This window comes from Anolis sagrei, chromosome 2, assembly GCF_037176765.1.
Source record: "Anolis sagrei isolate rAnoSag1 chromosome 2, rAnoSag1.mat, whole genome shotgun sequence".
Classification (NCBI taxonomy): domain Eukaryota; kingdom Metazoa; phylum Chordata; class Lepidosauria; order Squamata; family Dactyloidae; genus Anolis; species Anolis sagrei.
In genome coordinates this window covers 158,651,612-158,669,554 of record NC_090022.1, presented here as the reverse complement: position 1 = coordinate 158,669,554, position 17,943 = coordinate 158,651,612, and the positions used below count along the sequence as shown (strand labels likewise).

At 40.1% G+C, this 17,943-nt stretch overlaps 1 protein-coding gene across 2 annotated transcripts in view; it reads left to right on the top strand.

The window, feature by feature from the left end:
• Positions 1 to 17,943, top strand: part of ABCA1 (ATP binding cassette subfamily A member 1) — a 162,848-nt gene that overhangs the window by 132,259 nt on the left and 12,646 nt on the right. For both annotated transcript variants that reach the window (XM_060763658.2, XM_060763660.2), the window contains exons 31-46: positions 692 to 881; positions 2,414 to 2,508; positions 3,464 to 3,496; positions 3,657 to 3,762; positions 4,313 to 4,387; positions 6,303 to 6,472; positions 7,075 to 7,252; positions 8,753 to 8,868; positions 8,959 to 9,103; positions 10,900 to 11,023; positions 11,921 to 12,050; positions 12,750 to 12,870; positions 13,032 to 13,094; positions 14,568 to 14,674; positions 16,539 to 16,680; positions 17,059 to 17,193. In XM_060763658.2, the coding sequence (XP_060619641.2) occupies positions 692 to 881; positions 2,414 to 2,508; positions 3,464 to 3,496; positions 3,657 to 3,762; positions 4,313 to 4,387; positions 6,303 to 6,472; positions 7,075 to 7,252; positions 8,753 to 8,868; positions 8,959 to 9,103; positions 10,900 to 11,023; positions 11,921 to 12,050; positions 12,750 to 12,870; positions 13,032 to 13,094; positions 14,568 to 14,674; positions 16,539 to 16,680; positions 17,059 to 17,193 (1,930 nt within the window). The remainder of the gene's footprint in view (positions 1 to 691; positions 882 to 2,413; positions 2,509 to 3,463; positions 3,497 to 3,656; positions 3,763 to 4,312; positions 4,388 to 6,302; positions 6,473 to 7,074; positions 7,253 to 8,752; positions 8,869 to 8,958; positions 9,104 to 10,899; positions 11,024 to 11,920; positions 12,051 to 12,749; positions 12,871 to 13,031; positions 13,095 to 14,567; positions 14,675 to 16,538; positions 16,681 to 17,058; positions 17,194 to 17,943) is intronic.

Sequence of the window (17,943 nt, the reverse complement as noted above, 5' to 3'; positions counted from 1 at the left end):
GCCACAAAAATGAAGTTTCTGGAGTATAACAACTACATTGTAAGTACCACCTAATGAAACAGGAAATAACACTTTCAAACCAGGAACAGATTTTTTTTTTCAAATTTTGTTACATAGTGTTATTGACAAGGTTCTGTGTAGGACACAATTCTGCAAGAGATGGAGAAAGTGATATTTACTTCAGAATCTGACTCATAAAATCTCAGCTTGCCACCTTTTCAAGTAAAATACTGCAGGTTGAAAGAGGACTCCATATCTGAAGGTTTCTGTGTTTGGTGTATCACTTGCTCTTTCATAACAGAAAGGAGATTCCATCTGAACATTAGGAAGAACTTCCTGACTGAGAGCCGTTCAGCAGTGGAACTCTCTGCCCCTGAGTGTGATGGAGGCTCCTTCATTGGAAGCTTTTAAACAGAGGCTGGATGGCCATCTGTCAGGGATCCTTTGAATGCAATATTTCTGCTTCTTGGCAGGGGTTTGGACTGGATGGCCCATGAGGTCTCTTCCAACTCTTTGATTCTATGATTCTACCTGTTTTGCTGTTGGGTTTGTTTGTTGCAAGTTGCTGCATATACAATTGGCTGAGTAACCATATTGTTCACATCTACATAGTAGTATCAAGATATGATATGCCTTCATATTGCTAATATTATTCCTAAAGTTGCTCACGTGTTGCATTCCATTTGTGCAGAGATACTCCTTGCTCTGTGGGGGAAGAGGATTGGACCACTGCTTCTGTTCCCAAGACAGTCATGGAAATCTTGCAGAGAGACAACTGGACAATGGAGAACCCCTCCCCATGTTGTGTATGCAGCAGTGAGACGATCAAGAAGATACTACCTTTGTGTCCTGCAGGGGCTGGCGGCCTGCCTCCTCCACAGGTACAGGAGACTTGGGTTATGTTGACCCCTTTGGGCTGACTTTTTGCCTACACTTACAAAGCGAGTCAAGCAATCCCATTGGCTCGTACACAGATATATAAATTAAAGAGAAGGATAAAATAAAGTAAAATGTAGGTTATGAGATTGAAGTATAGCATACATTTGCACTTTAGACTGTAACAGATAATGATATATACAAAAAAGGATGTTTAAACTAGAGAGTATAGCTCAGAACTAGGAAATCTGATTCCCACCATCCCCAGTCAGATTTGTTTATGTCAAGGATCCTGGGAGAAGAGATATATAAATCTCTCAGTTTAGCTTTGTTGCATGCCTTGGAATCCCACCGGCATTTTTGTGCCTTCCAAGTTCCATATTGGGTTGCAAGGTTTTTCTTCTTCCACGAACATTTGTATTTATGTTGATACTTGCATGCGTTTTCCTTCATTCATGATTTTTTTTTTGTGCATCTCTATTTTTATTTCTATTTCATGTTTTACCTCGATTGTTGTTTGATTATTTTTGGACATTGAATGTTTGCCATCTGTGTTATTTTTTTGGAAACCGCCCTGACTCTCTTTGGGAAGAGAGGGTGGGTTATATTATTATTATTATTATTATTATTATTATTATTATTATTATTTTCTTCTTCTTCCTCCTCCTCCTCCTCCTCCTCCTCTTCTTCTTCTTCTTCTTCCTCCTTCTCCTCTTCTTCTTCTTCTTCCTCTTCTTCTTCTTCTTCTTCCTCTTTTTCTTCTTCTTCTTCTTCCTCCTCCTCCTCCTCTTCTTCTTCTTCTTCTTCTTCTTCTTCTTCTTCTTCTTCTTCTTCTTCCTCCTCCTCTTCTTCTTCTTCTTCCTCCTCCTTCTTCTCCTTCCTCTTTTTCTTCCTCTTCTTCCTCTTCTTCTTCTTCTTCTTCTTCTTCTTCCTCCTCCTCTTCTTCTTCTTCTTCTTCTTCTTTTTCTTCTTCCTCCTCCTCCTCCTCCTCCTCCTCCTCTTCTTCTTCTTCTTCTCCTCCTCCTCCTCCTCCTCTTCTTCTTCTTCTCATTTTGTCTACATTTTTCAAATATGCTGTTTTCTAAATCATGCATATTTACTAGTATATATAGAGAAAAGAAAAAAGATGTCCACCTCTCTGAAAGAAGATGGTGATGAATCAAGTACTTGTGGCCTTTTCCTCAGTAGTGTAGTAGCATTTTTGTTACACTAAAATTGGATAATTTTTTAATCAAACTTAATAATTGCCACTATTCTTACTTCAGTGAATCTTCAAACAGAATCTGATTTTTTAAAGTATAGCTAAAGTGCATGTTTTCAAATACGTCACAGTGTCCTTCTCCCCCCCCCCCCCCCCCAATGATATGTCTATCTCTTGCTTTCCTGTAGTTCGTTGATAACATTGGTCTAGGTTTCCTTATAACATTAGATTGTGTGAATTACAAATTGTACTGCAGATATTTAATGGCAAACAGTGCCCTTGACTTAACCTTTGGTTTTTTTCCTTTTCTCTGTTCCTTCTCCCAACTGGTCACAGCGAGTACAGAATACCACGGACACCCTTCAGAACCTGACTGGACGCAACATTTCCGATTACCTTGTGAAGACGTATGCTCAGATCATTGAGAAAAGGTACTTCCTCTCCTTAGCAGTATACCTCACTTCATTGCTGGTACAGTTCATTGGGTCAGAACTTTGAATTAAAGTGAGATTCAACTGTCATTTATTTATTTTTATATCTTACCTTTCCCCTATGAACTGGATTTCTAGGTGGCTATAAAAGAAAAAGGAATAGACTATAGATGAAATTATATAAAATATTCTTGTTAAAATGTAATGTAGTCATTTCTGACTGCAGAAACAGTTTCAGTTAAAATTATTTAAATGACTCAGTTAAAAACAAAAATACAAATACAGTCATTCCTTGGTATCTATGTGTCATTGGTTCCAGGACTCCATGGCCAAGTAGGGATTCAAACCCTGGCCTAGTAGTGTAGTCGTTCAATGCTCAGATCATAGAATCATAGAATCAAAGAGTTGGAAGAGACCTCATGGGCCATCCATTCCAACTCCATTCTGCCAAGAAGCAGGAATATTGCATTCAAATTACCCCTGACAGATGGCCATCCAGCCTCTGTTTAAAAGCTTCCAAAGAAGGAGCCTCCACCACACTCTGGGGCAGAGACTACAGTATGCTGCCTCTCACTATACCTACATGATTTGGATCCAGATTCCCTGCAGGATTATCTTTTCATTTACAGTCTTTTTTCCTAAAGGCTCTATACATTGTAAAGCAGGGCTTCTTGAATTAGAACTGCCATCCTCCCTAATTTGCCCTTTGGAACGGGAGGAGGATGATGAAAGCTTTAGTTCACCAACATTGCAGGACTGAAATTTCCCACGCTATCCCAAAGGCCAAATACATGTTACATGGCTGATATGAGTATCAATAACATGATAGTACCATTTCTGTTGAAAACTGCACCTGTTTTCAAATGTCTTTGTCATGGTGATATAGGCTGGGTATTTCTTGTAGACAAAACACCTAAACTAACAAGAACTGCTTTCTCTTCTTCTCCTCCAATAGCCTGAAGAATAAAATAAGAGTGAATGAGTTCAGGTAAATATACCTTTCTTTTGTCTTTTATGCGGCCTTTTCATTGTTATTCATCCCATCCATTCCTGATGACAATCATAGCTTTCAACTTAGCTGCCATTGTCAGAGAATAACCATAAACAAAAATCAGTCTCTGCTAATAGTGGTTTTAATGTGCTCACAGATATGGTGGCTTTTCCTTGGGAGCCAGCAGCTCCCTTGTACTTCCTCGTCGTGAAGAAGTAAGTGAGGCCATCCAGCAGGTGAAGAAACTCTTGGAAATCACCAAGGTAAGCAATACAGAGGACTCTTCCCTTGAGGAAATCACATAGCCCAAATTGGTTAGGCATAGGAGTATTCACAATAACGTTTTGGTGTCCCAAATTCATGGGATTCAGCTGTTGAATGCATGAAAATGAATCTGGTGGGTCCCCCAAATTTGGGATGTTCCCTAAAAACAGAAGGGGGGACTGGAAAAATGGGTACTGAAAATAGCATGGGGTTTGCTTTGCTGTTCCATAATATAGTGGGTGGAGAAGTACAGTAAGAAAGAATCCACATTTCATAAAAGGGCAGTCCTATATCCCTGCTCACTAGTAGGTCCTGCTTAGTCAAGCAGAGCTTAAGACTGGAGAAATGGATACAAAATTATAGCCTAAGGCTGAATCTACATTACCCTATATCCCAGGATCTGATCTTGGATTACCTGATTTGAATTGGATTATATGAGTCTACACTGCCAAATGATCTGGGATCAGATCCTGGAATATATGGCAGTATAAATCCAACCTGTGGCCTAACAGGCATGTTTTCAATTTGCAACTTTATTTTCTTTTTTAGGACAGTTCTGCTGAACGTTTTCTTAACAGCTTGGCAAGCTTCATGAAAGGCATGGACACGAAAGATAACGTAAAGGTAATACCTTCTTGCTGTGCTCATGTATATATTTATTTATTACAGTCGATTACCAGCACCAAAAAATCAGAATAGGAACATATATATTTAGATATTAAGAAACACTGTCAAAAGCAAAGTAGCTTATGTAGCCAAATTCAAGTTGCAAAGAAGAGTTATAGTTTTGGTAGCTGAAGCCTTTTTATGGAATTGAATTTGGAGACGCAGTTTGAATGTATCATCCAAGAGAATAATCTCGGAGGAGCCTGTTGTTTGTGTTTCTGAACGAATCTCTCATTGGGATACGCTCCATCTCCACTGAGAATGAAATAGTTTTTATGGATTTTCAGTGAATTTTTAAATACCAATATTTAATCCTGTTTAATATTTGTAGATTTTAAATTGCATTGAAATGCTTTTAATGTAAACCGCTTTGAGTCTGGGTATAAAAAAACATAATAATAACAACAATAACAACAACAAAACGCATGTAGTGTTCCTGCATCTGGATACCAGCCTTTATTATTTTATGTCAAAAGCATTGCATAAACAAAGTGAGTACAAAACCGATAAAATAGAGGGAGCACCAGTGACTAAATAATTTTAGACCAAAAATGGGCAACAGCAACCACATTGTCTGTAGCTATTATTCCAGTTCGATCCCATAACACTAAGTAAGATGCACGGTAGAAATAAGTCTATTTAGCAGTGGCTGATTGGAGATTGATAAGGCCAGAGAAGTACATCACAATCAGACATCTCTGTCACTGTTCTACATATGAGGGTTGAATGAAAAGTAATGCCTCCACCTTCGTAACTCCTCAACAGATGGCAGTACTGGTATGCGGCAGGTACTGACTTGTTCAGTAGGCTCTCCTGTACAGTTCCATTTTGGCGGGAAGCCTTAGCATTGAATAGTAGTGTTGTTAAAGTGCGAAATATGGAACCCTGCACAGGTGGTTGGTCAATGCGACTTAAGCAATGTGCAGTCATTGAATTCTTGACAGCAGAAGGTGTGACTCCAAAGGAGATTCATCAGAGAATGCAAGCTGTTTTTTTATTATTGTGTTGATGTGAGTACTGTGCGTCATTGGGCGAGAAAGTTTAAAGATGTTGAGGTGGGAACATCTGACTTGCATGACAAACAAAGAGTTGGATGTCCTGTGACAGCAACCACTGAGTTTCACAAGCAAAAGGTTGACAGATTGATTCAGGATGATCATTGTATCACTCAAGACAGAAATTTTAAGCATAATCAGCATTTCATAAGAACGTGTGGGTTACATTAGTGCTTTACTTGGCTATCTGTGTACGATGGGTTGCGAAAACAGTGTCGACTTCTTCCATGACGGCTTCAGAAAACTTGTTCATTGTTGGAAGAAATGTATCCAATTGTCTGGTGATTATGTTGAAAAGTGAATAGTGGTAGTTAAAGAGCACATTCTAAGGATTATTTCTGCATTTGATTTATTGAAATATTTCCATCCAAACCCAAGTAATGAAGGTGGAGGCATTACTTTTCATTCAACCCTCGTATTTATTCAGAAGCATTCCCCACTATGCCCAGTTGGACTTATGCCTTACTAAGTCCCACTGGGCATAGTGGGGATTGCTTCTGAATAAATATGTAGCACAGTGACAGAGATGCTGCAAATAGTCTTATCTATGGTTGGGTACTTTAGAATCATCGGTGCTTTCGATTCTTTGATCAATTTGTTCCCCGTGGCAACTGAGTAACCTAGTCAGGATAGTGGACAATGATTTATGGAAGCACCTGTCCACCAGTATTTTACTAGCTTCTGCATTATGTTTTGAATTTGCTTGCTAAAAAAGAAATGGCCAGTCTCAGACAATTTGATGCCCAGGTCTGAGCACTTCTACGAAGTGACTGGCCTATCTCTCCTGCCCTATTCATGCCAGTTTGTATCTTTTTCAGGTGTGGTTCAACAACAAAGGCTGGCATGCTGTGGGTGCCTTTCTCAATGTGATGAACAACGCAATCCTCCGTGCCAATCTGAAAGATGGACAGAATCCCAGCGCCTATGGCATCACAGCGTACAACCACCCGCTCAATTTGACTAAGCAGCAGCTATCCGAAGTTGCCTTGTACGTCCTGGAATTGTAGCATGGGGAGGAAGAAGGGAAGGAACAGGGAATATGGCGATAGATGGTAGTTCTCAAAATCAAAGAAGAGAGTTGCTTCTGTTGTAGCTCCAGACAGATGTGTTTCATTTCTTTCTTACAATCCTCCAATAGCTCAAGATTGTTTTATTCCCCATTTTATTCACAGGGCAATGTAAGATTGAATGTATTGTCAAAGGCTTTCATGGCTGGAATCACTGGGTTGTTGTAGGTTTTCAGGAGGAGGATGCCTGCCACAGATGCAGGCGAAACGTCAGGAGAGAATGCTTCTAGAACATGGCCATACAACCCGAAAAACTTACAACAACCCAATGTAAGATTGGCAAGGATCAGAGAGCATGTGTCTGACCCAGAGTCACCCAGTGTGTTTTGTGGGTCAGTGAGAGTTTAAACATAGATCTCCCTAGTTCCAGGTTAACATTTGAGCCATCACACTCCACTGACCATCAGATGTATGCCAGATAAAATCGGTCTCCTTACTAGTATTGCTAGTCAGGTTTCTAGCTGAGCTACGCACTTCTGTATTTCAAGATGAATGCCAATTTGTTACCCATCTCTTTTCTCAGGATGACCACCTCAGTGGATGTTTTGGTCTCAATCTGCGTCATTTTTGCCATGTCCTTTGTACCAGCCAGCTTTGTGGTTTTCTTGATCCAAGAGCGAGTCAGCAAGGCCAAACACTTGCAGTTCATCAGTGGTGTGAAGCCAGTAATCTACTGGCTGGCTAACTTTGTATGGGATATGGTAAGACTGGATCTGTTGCTCCCTCTCCTCCTCCATCCCACTTTGACCAGAGAAATTGCATGTGTTGTAGCACACAGTTCTCAACTTTTTGATCCTCTAAATATTTGGGATTTCCAATTCCCAGAATGCTTGATCATTGGCCATGCGAGCTTGGGCTTCTGGTAGTTGAAATCCAAAACATAAAGAGGTCCAAATGTTATTACTATAAACTTAACAAGTCAGTGTAGCTGAAATGCATAACTTCTACCTCCCATTACAATATCTAGTTTGCTGAAAAGGTAATGCAAACCATGATCAGAAGTAGCAGGTGATCCAAGAGTACAAGCTCCCCTTGGAGCAAAAGTAGAGGGCAGTATGAACACTTCAGAGTCATTATATTTTGCTTCATGTCTTTAGTGATTCACCTATCTCTGTTATGCCAAGAGTACATTTCATCTACTGCAATGCTATTGAGGTCAGACTTGACCACGGTGGTCCACACTCTCATTACATCTAGAATAACTACTACAACGCACTCTATGTGGGGTTGCCTTTGAAGACTGCTCGGAAGCTTCAAATAGTCCAATGTGAGGTAGCCAGGATAATAAGTGGGTCGGCATACAGGGAGCATACAGCTCCCATGTTATACCAGCTCAACTGGCTGCCTGTTTGCTACCGGGCACAATTGAAAGTGCTGGATTTGGCCTATAAAGTCTTAAACGGCCCCGACCCAATTTACCTGTCCGATCGCATCTCCCCCTATGAACCATCGTGAAGATTAAGATCCTCCAGGGAGGCCCTGATTTCCATCACGCCATTGTCACAGGCACGATTGGTAGGGACGAGAGCCTTCTTGGTGATGGCCCCCCGGCTATGGAACTCCCTGGTGAGTTCAGATCCCTCCTGTCCTTCAGAAGGATGGAAAAAACTTGGCTGTGGGACCAAGCTTTTGGGACAGGGCAATAAAGCAGCAGTAGGAAAGATTACCAGGCCAATTAGATTTGATGCTGATGACTAGGACGGTTTTAAATGGTGTATTTTAATATTGAGATAAATGTTTTTAATGTTCATGTATGCGTATATGAATTCGTGTCCCGTCATTGAATGTTTGCCGTATATATGCTGTGCTCCTCCTTGAGCCCTCTTTGGGATGAGAAGGGCGGAATATAAATGTTTTAAATAAGCAAATAAATAAATAAATATTGCCACACCAAAATTACATTTCTGGGAAAAGCTCAGATGTATATGGTCCCTTCTACACTGCCATATAAAATCCAGATCATCTGCTTTGAATGGTATTAAATGGCAGTGTGGATTCATATAATCCAGTTCAAAGCAGATAATGTGGATTATCTACTTTGATAATTTCGATTATATGGCAGTGTAGAAGGGGCCTTTGTTTCTTGGCTCAGGGTTGCTTGCATTGAAAATACCAAAATAACCTGACAAGTAACTTTACTACAATTGGCACCACTAAACATGAAGCTATGGTGACAATTCTCTCCTTTTTACATCTTTTAGTGCAACTATGTTGTTCCAGCCACCTTGGTCATCATCATCTTCATCTGCTTCCAACAGAAATCTTATGTGTCCTCAACCAATCTGCCAGTGTTGGCTCTTCTCCTCTTACTTTATGGGTAAGAAAGGCCCTCTTGGTTCAAGTGCTGGGAGACCAGTCAAGACGTAGGAATGAAACTCCTTAATGCTTGATCTTTTCTCTTTGCTAGGTGGTCCATAACTCCTCTCATGTACCCAGCATCCTTCGTATTCAAGATCCCCAGTACGGCGTATGTTGTTCTGACCAGTGTTAACCTCTTCATTGGTATCAATGGGAGTGTGGCCACTTTTGTTCTTGAACTTTTCACCAATAATGTGAGTACTCATTATACACATCCATCATTAACATACTACTTTCCACTTCCTCTTGGGGAGACAGTGGCAGGGTATAAATAAAGTTTATTATTATTATTATTATTATTATTGACACAAAAACACAGTATGTCACAGCAAACGAGATCTATGTATCACAAAATCACAAGTCGAACACTTTCCAAGCGTCTAGGACTGTGTGATGTATTTTCGAATGATGCACGCATATCTAAGTAAGGTGGCCTTTTGCAGTTGACAGATCGTGATTTTTGTCGATGCTTATTGTTTCCAAATGCCGGCTGAGATCTTTTGGCATGGCACCCAGTGTGCCAGTGACCACTGGGACCACCTGTACTGGTTTATGCCAGAGCCTTTGCAGTTTGATTTTGAGGTCTTGATAGCGGCTGAGTTTTTCCTGTTGTTTTTCCTCAATGCGACTGTCACCCGGTATGGCGACATCAATAATCCTTATTATTATTATTATTATTATTATTATTATTATTATTATTATGCTTGATTTGAGGGTTGGCACTGTGTGATATTATTATTATTATTTTACTGACACAAAAGAACAGTATGTCACAGCAAACTAGATCTATATGCTGGATTTCGTATGCTGTGACATACTGTGCTTTTGTGTCAGTAAAATAATAATAATAATAATAATAATAATAATAATAATAATAATAATAGTAATAGTAATATCACATAGTGCCAACCCCCAAATTAAGCAGAATAATAATAATAAACTTTATTATTATTATAATATTATTATTATTATTATTATTATTATTATTTGATACACAAGATTAGTACACAGCAAACAATTATGCTGGCTTTTATATTTGATCACATGTTGGACACTTCCCAAGTGTCTAGGATTGTGTCATGTATTGGTAAATAATGTGTGCAGATCTGAGTAGGGTGGCCTTTTGCAACTGTGTTGGTAATTTTGCCAGCACCAATTGTTTTAAGTGCAGGCCAAGGTCTTTAGGCACTGCACCCAGTGTGCCGATCAATACTGGGGCAATCTTGTGCCGGAGTCTTTGCAGTTCGATCCTTAAATCCTTGTATCTTGTAAGCTTTTCCAGTTGCTTCTCGTCAATTCTGTTATCACCTGGTATTGATGATCCATACTTTTTTTTTTCACGATCATGAGTATTGTGATCATGCATATTGTGCTCTAAAACACTGTCAGTTTGAATTCAGAAGTCCCAGAGTAGTTTGATGAGTTCATTTTCTGTAGCTTTTTCAGGCTTGTGATTCCATTGTTGTTGTTGTTGTTGAAACTGTTGGAATTATTATTATTATTATTATTATTATATGCATTGAATCTGGAATGTGGACAGTGCTCTGTATACTTTTGTATTTGGTACAGAAATAGCAAATATTATTCAGGAATATTCACTTTCCTTAGAGAGGTAAATCCTTGACTGTTTTACCCTAATGTATTTTCTTCCTGCTATGAGAGAAAACAAATGTCTCCCACAGCACTCTCCTCCGATTCAATAGACTCCAAATGTTGCTCAAAAGTCTCTCCGTGGAGAATGATTTCTAAGCATTTCCTCAAATAAATTGAAATTAATATAAAGAAGAATCTCTGTCCCATTTCTGTAGTAATGTTACATTCCTAACTAAACAACAAGCTGACCCAAGGGATTGATAATTCACTTTTATATCTTGAATGTTTAATTATTGCAATGGGGAAGATTATAACTTTTTCTGGATATGTGTTGGGATGCAGATCCCTTGCCTTTTGAGGTCCATGCAGTTGACTGCTCTTATTTTTGTGTTCTTAGAAGCTGAACAACATCAATGACATTCTCAAGTCGGTGTTCCTCATTTTCCCTCACTTCTGTCTGGGTCGTGGCCTAATTGACATGGTGAAAAATCAAGCTATGGCAGATGCCCTAGAAAGATTTGGTAAGTGAAATGTAGCTCCCATCGTAAACAATCAAATTGTCTGGGCACAGATCAAACTGGGGCTTTGTGAGGCTCTTTGGGCAGGGTCTATTTATTTATTGTGTCAGGGGCAACCAGACCATTGTATTACATTTCTAACAGAGAAAAACAAACAAACAGATAAAAAAACACAAAATTTGCAATCTTGGTAGTTGATTAAATGTCCTTTGACCAGTATCTGGCCACTTGGAGTGCTTCTGGTGTTACCGCAAGAAGGTCCTCCATTGTGCATGTGGCAGGGCTCAGGTTGCATTGCAGCAGGTGGTCTGTGGTTTGCTCTTCTCCACACTCGCATGTCGTGGATTCCACTTTGTAGCCCCATTTCTTAATATTGATTCTGCATCTTGTGGTGCCAGAGCACAGTCTGTTCAGCGCCTTCCAAGTTGCCCAGTTTTCTGTGTGTCCAGGAGGGAGTCTCTCATTTGGTATCAGCTATTGATTGAGATTATGGGTTTGAGCCTGCCACTTTTGGACTCTCGCTTGCTGAGGTGTTCCAGCGAGTGTCTGGAACACTCGCTGGAAAACTATTTCTTGATTTAAGTCATTGACATGCTGGCTGATACCCAAACAAGAGATGAGCTGGAGATGTCACCGCCTTAGTCCTTTCACTATTGGCTACTACTTCCCGGCAGATGTCAGGTGGTGCAATACTGGCTAGACAGTCTAGTTTCTCCAGTGGTGTAGGGTGCAGACACCCCGTGATAATGCGGGGTGGTTTAAATTGCAACTCCTTCAGGGGATGAACTTTTGATGTAGATTAAAGATTAGTAGCTAGGGCTACTAATCCCTAGCTCATGGCTAGGGATCATTCTCCTCTTCTCTGGGTGCTGATGGGGTGCCTCTGCTTTTCCCAAATAGGTGAGAACCGCTTTGTCTCCCCTCTCTCCTGGGATCTTGTGGGAAGGAATCTTTTTGCCATGGCTGTAGAAGGTGCAGTCTTCTTCCTCATCACGTTGCTCATCCAGTACAGATTCTTTATCAAACCCAGGTAAGACGGTCTCCATAGCCTCAGAGATTTGGATGAGGAGGATTTGGATGAGTGTGGGATAGTGTCAAGTGTTGAGAATCCCTATGTTTACTGGAGAGTTGAAACTATTCCAAATTTGGATTAACTTTAATGGAACTATACTAGGCGAGGAGCCCCTGGTGGCACAGTGGGTTAAACCACTGAACTGTTAAACTTGTTGACCAAAAGGTCGCAGGTTCGAATCCGAGAAGTGGTATAAGCTTCTGCTGTCAGCTCCAGCTTCTGCCAACCTAGCAGTTTGAAAACATGCAAATGTGAGTAGATCAATAAATACCGCTCCAGTGGGAAGGTAACGGAGCTCCGTGCAGTCTTGCTGGCCACATGACCTTGGAGGTGTCTACGGACAATGCTGGCTCTTTGGCTTAGAAATGGAGATGAGCACCACACCCCAGAGTAGGACACGACTGGACTTAATGTCAGGGGAAAACCTTTACCTTTACTATACTAGGTGCTGAATCTGTTTAGCAATAGGTTTTACACTTTGATGAAGTCCAGATTAAAATCCAGAATGGATTTTTCTCCCCAATGACATTGGAACCACCAGCTGCCACTGGTGAAGGGAGAAGTGAAGACTAGAAGATGCACACACATACTTAATATGAAGACAAAGAAGAGAATAAACCTTCCATTTAACATATTGCTTTTCTCCATTTTCCAAAGGCCCATCTATGCAAAGCTTCCGCCTGTGAGTGAAGAGGATGAAGATGTGAACAGAGAAAGGCAGAGGATCATTGGCGGTGGTGGGCAAAGTGATATCTTAGAAATCAAAGAACTAACGAAGGTGAGAAGAAAGAGCAGAGTTGAGGCAAAGTGTGCCTAGAAAAACTCAATTGGAGCCAGAGTCGTGTTGCTAACTTGTTTTGCTTGGGGGAAAAAGTATATAGGATAAAACCGGTAAAAAGTAGTTGTTCTCTAAAAGCTAATATCTGTTATACTTTCCAGATATACAGAATGAAACGAAAGCCAGCTGTGGACAGGATTTGTGTTGGAATTCCACCTGGGGAGGTAATGTTTCCAATTCTTTTCAGTTGTGTCTCTCATAAAATATGATTTGATATAACCTGAAGGAACAAATCAGAAAATGTTTAGCACTTCAGTTTAGTGCATGGAAAGCTTTGCCATCCTCTTTCACAATGAGCTTTTAAGTGAAATTAACTTCATCATATAAGTGAATGATGCATCTCACTATTGGATGGCTGTTCCTATAACCCCAAGTGTGGTCAGTTCCTTAGATCTCCTATGAGAACATGAAGGACTGTACCCCTTGTCACTTTACCCCCTCTCAAATGAAAAAATGCACCCAAAGACCCTTGAGAAGTTGCAGCGAACAGTTTAACAATATTTTGGGGTTCACCTGGGCTTTTTGTGTAACAGGAAGCACTTCCTAATTTTAAAAAATGTTACACCCAAGCCTAAAATGCTGGAGTGTTTGGGGGCACTTTTGGGCACACAAAAATAACCTTAGAAACCTCCAGCTATAAATAGTATTAGGAATTTACCTTAATAGTATTTTGTGCTCTGGTCTCCTGGTTTAGAACGGTGCTGGCATTTATAACACTGAGCATTCACACAATCTGCCTGGGTATTTTTCAGAGCACTTTGTACTTTTGAAAAGTAAAAAAAAAATGGGGATTGAGAATTAGTGTTAAGCGGAAGCCTACATTCCTTCTACTTGCCATCCTCTAGGAGCTAAATGGTATGAGGGTATATGTCTATGCACATCTCGGCATCATTTGGGCCCTTGATTCACCTTTACTGGTTAGGACTTGCAGGGGTGAAAGCTGCTCCGCGAGTCAAACTAAAACTTTCTACTGGTCAGATTAGGTGACCAGGTTCGGCATCTCTACTTATAGCAAGTCTGTAAGGTCAACCAGTATTATCATCATATCTCCTACAGTGTTTACAAAGGCTGAAAGAGAACTGGTTGCCTTAGTTTTAGGACCTAAAACTGATGAGATTATGACAGAGGGGCAAGACTTAGTCTAAGTAATATTAAGCTTTGTAGCTCAGTCTCTTGGCCTCTAGAATAGGATGTGGAAAAGTGGCTTCAAACTATAAGAAAGGAGATTCCATCTGAACATTAGGAAGAACTTCCTGACTATGAGAGCCGTTCAGCAGTGGAACTCTCTGCCCCAGAGTGTGGTGGAGGCTCCTTCTTTGGAAGCTTTTAAACAGACGCTGGATAGCCATCTGTTGGGGGTGCTTTGAATGCAATATTCCTGCTTCTTGGCAGGGGGTTGGACTGGATGGCCCATGAAGTCTCTTCCAACTCTATGATTCTATGACTAAAGAAGAGCATCTCAATCCATCACAGAGTCACGTGACAGTAGTCATAATATTTCCATGCATGAGCTGATCCAGAACTTTAGGGGATATTAAATGTCTTTTGGTTTTATTTATCAGTGCAAGAGTTGTGTATGGTCTATGTTGATGAAATGGGAAGCCCACACGTTTGACCTGGTATTTTAACATTTACAGTGTTTTGGACTTCTGGGTGTGAATGGTGCTGGCAAATCCTCCACCTTCAAGATGTTGACTGGAGACACAGATGTTACAGGAGGAGATGCTTTTCTGAAGGGAAACAGGTATGGGCACAATAGTACCCTTATTTATATCATCATCATCCATTCATTTGTTACCCACCTCTCTTCACAGTTCAAGGTGGATTCACAACACAGTTAAAACTGACAAATAAACACAACACTATTAAATACATATACTGAAATACACACAACAAAGACCGACACCAACACTAATAAAATGCAGATTCAAATTCAGTTTAAAATTGACTCGGTAGGCCATGTTTTGTTTCTTTGTTGGCTAAAGTATTTATACAGTAGATGGAATTTCACTAATAACCATGGCAAGATCTCTTTTGACCTTCACGTTTAAAACCAGTGTTAGATAATGACCATTATGAGGAATGTCTTCCTCTGACCCAGTTTCATACTGGCATCATGAGGTATTTTAATTTTGCTAAGGATAATTATCTTGGCTGATATAGAAGTGGGAATGGGTAGAATTTTCAGTGATCACATCTTTAGTCACAGATTCAAAAGAAGTGCAAGAAAAGGTATTTGATGAGGACATAATGTTTTAACTAAGCTGTTACGTGTAGTTGTTGTAATATGCCTTGAGGTCTTCTCTAATTCAAGGCAACTCTATCATAATATTTTCTAGACAAGATTAATCCAGAGGAGACTTGCCATTTCCTTCTTCTAAGGCTGAGGAAGTGAAACTTAACTAAGACCATCTAGTAAATTTTTGCGAGTGAGTGTAGATTTGAGCCTTGGTTTCCGATAGTTCTCGACCAGTGGTTGTCAACCTGTGGGTCCCCAGATATTTTGGCCTTCAACTTCCAGAAATCCTAACAGGTGGTAAACTGGCTGGGATTTCTGGGAGTTGTAGGCCAAAATACCTGTGTTATTGGGCTTGGCCTCATGTAAGCCTCTTCAAGTCCCTTGGGGAGATGGTGGTGGGGTATAAATAAAGTTGTTATTATTATTATTATTATTATTATTATTATTATTAATTGAGAACCACTGTTCGAGATCAGTTTTCAAAACCACTGCATCCTGCTAGTTCTCTACAATTATCTGGAACTGAGTGAGGCTCACATAATAATAATAATAATAATAATAATAATAATAATAATAATAATACTTTATTTATACCCCACTACCATCTCCCAAGGGACTCGGTGTGGCTTACATGAGGCCGAGCCCACAACACATCAATACAAGCAATAACGACCACAATACGAAGCAAAATACAAATACTAATACAAAGCAATTAAAATAAATCTCATACACAAATAGCATAAACATTGAGCAATAGCACAAAACACATTTAAAATCTATGGCTGGGCCAAATGTAATTAAAGTTAAAAAATAATGCAGGCCATGAACAAGATAGAGGAGGTGGGGCGTTGGTGGAAACGTACAAGCAGTCCTAAATCAGTATAAAGTGCTTTTAGAGGACATAATGCTAAGGGTTCATTATTCTGGGAAGGCACACTGGAACAACCACATTTTCAAGCTCCTCCTAAAGACTGCCAGAGTCGGGGCATGCCTGATGTCCTTAGGAAGTGAGTTCCAGAGCCGAGGGGCCACCACCGAGAAGGCCCTCTCTCGTCCCCACCAATCGTGCTTGCGATGCAGATGGGAGCGCGAGTAGGGCCTCTCCAGATGATTGAAGAGATAGTGTGGGTTCGTACACAGAAATGCGGTCACGCAGATAGGCGGGTCCCAAACCGTTCTGAGTAGAAACATATAATATTATCCTCCACAAAATGAACTTGCATTTAAATAATACAAAACAAAAGTTTCTGTTCTCATTATTTTGAACATGTGTTTCATGATGTGGATCAATGAGTTTAAGAAGCAGTTGATCCCACCTGTGATGCAGCACTGAGTAACCTTTAAAAATGTTTATCTTCTCTCTTTGCAGTATTTTATCTAACATCCAAGACGTCCACCAGAATATGGGGTATTGCCCACAGTTTGATGCCATTAATGAGCTGCTGACGGGAAGGGAACACTTGGAATTCTTTGCACTCTTAAGAGGTGTTCCAGTAAAGGAAGTCTGCAAGGTAAAATCACCTGAATCAAAATATTTTTGGAATTGTAGCCCTCAGAATCCTACAGCCAGCATGGACAGTGTTTACAATTGCAAACTACATATGGTTGATGATAATGGGAGTGTATTTACATTAAACAGTTGTATCTTGCTTCACCAGATGCTTGAGATAGCCTTACATCAGTTGTTTATACATATACAACATAGTATTAAAACAATATCACATATCAGAATACAATATAATGGATTCCTATATGTCAGTATAGGAATGCTGAATAGCTTGGGATATATAACAATTAGATGAAAAATAGGAAAGGGAAGAGGAATCCACATGAACAGAAATAATTTATGGAGGATATGCTTTTATTCATGTTGTCTACATTTCCTATAGGTTGGCGAATGGGCTGTTCGGAAGCTAGGCCTCGTAAAGTATGCAGAGAAGTACGCAGGAACCTACAGTGGTGGGAACAAGCGCAAGCTCTCTACTGCAATGGCTCTCATTGGAGGGCCTCCTGTGGTCTTCCTGGTAGGTATGGGGTGGTTCACAATGTAGCTAAGGGTTGTAGGGCAGAGTACACAAAATTAGACAACTTAAACAGTTCAAAAACAACATGAAACTAATCTAAAATATTCTGGAAAATCACCACAAGAGAAAACGGGATTGGCATTCATAACCCAGTAGGAACATAGCATTTCCCCCAAAGCTTGAATAAAATATGAAATTTTAGCCTGATGTGGAAATTACACCAGCATAGGCTTCAGTCAGGCCTTCTAGAGGAGAATATTCCACAACCAAGGCATCAAAGCAAAGAAGGTTCTTCTCTATTTATTTTGTTAAAACTATAGTTATATTTCTCTAAAACAGTGTTTCTCAACCTGGGGGTCGATACCCCTGAGAGGGTCATGAGGGGATGCAAGAGGCTTCGCCAAAGACCATCAGAAAATACAGCATTTTTTGTTGGTCATGGGAGTTCTGTGTGGGAAGTTAGGTTCAATTGTATTGTTGGTAGGGTTCAGAATACTCTTTGATTGTAGGTGAACTATAAATCTCAGCAACTACAACTCTCAAATGTCAAAGACTATTTTTTCCACCAGTGTTCACATTTGGGAATATTGAGTATTTGTGCCAAGTTTGGTCCAGATCCATCATTGCTTGAGTCCACAGGGCTCTCTGGATGTAGATAAAATACAACTCCAAAACTCAAGGTCAATGCCCACCTAACCATTCCAGTATTTTCTGTTGGTCATGGGAATTCTGTGGGCCAAGTTTAGTTCA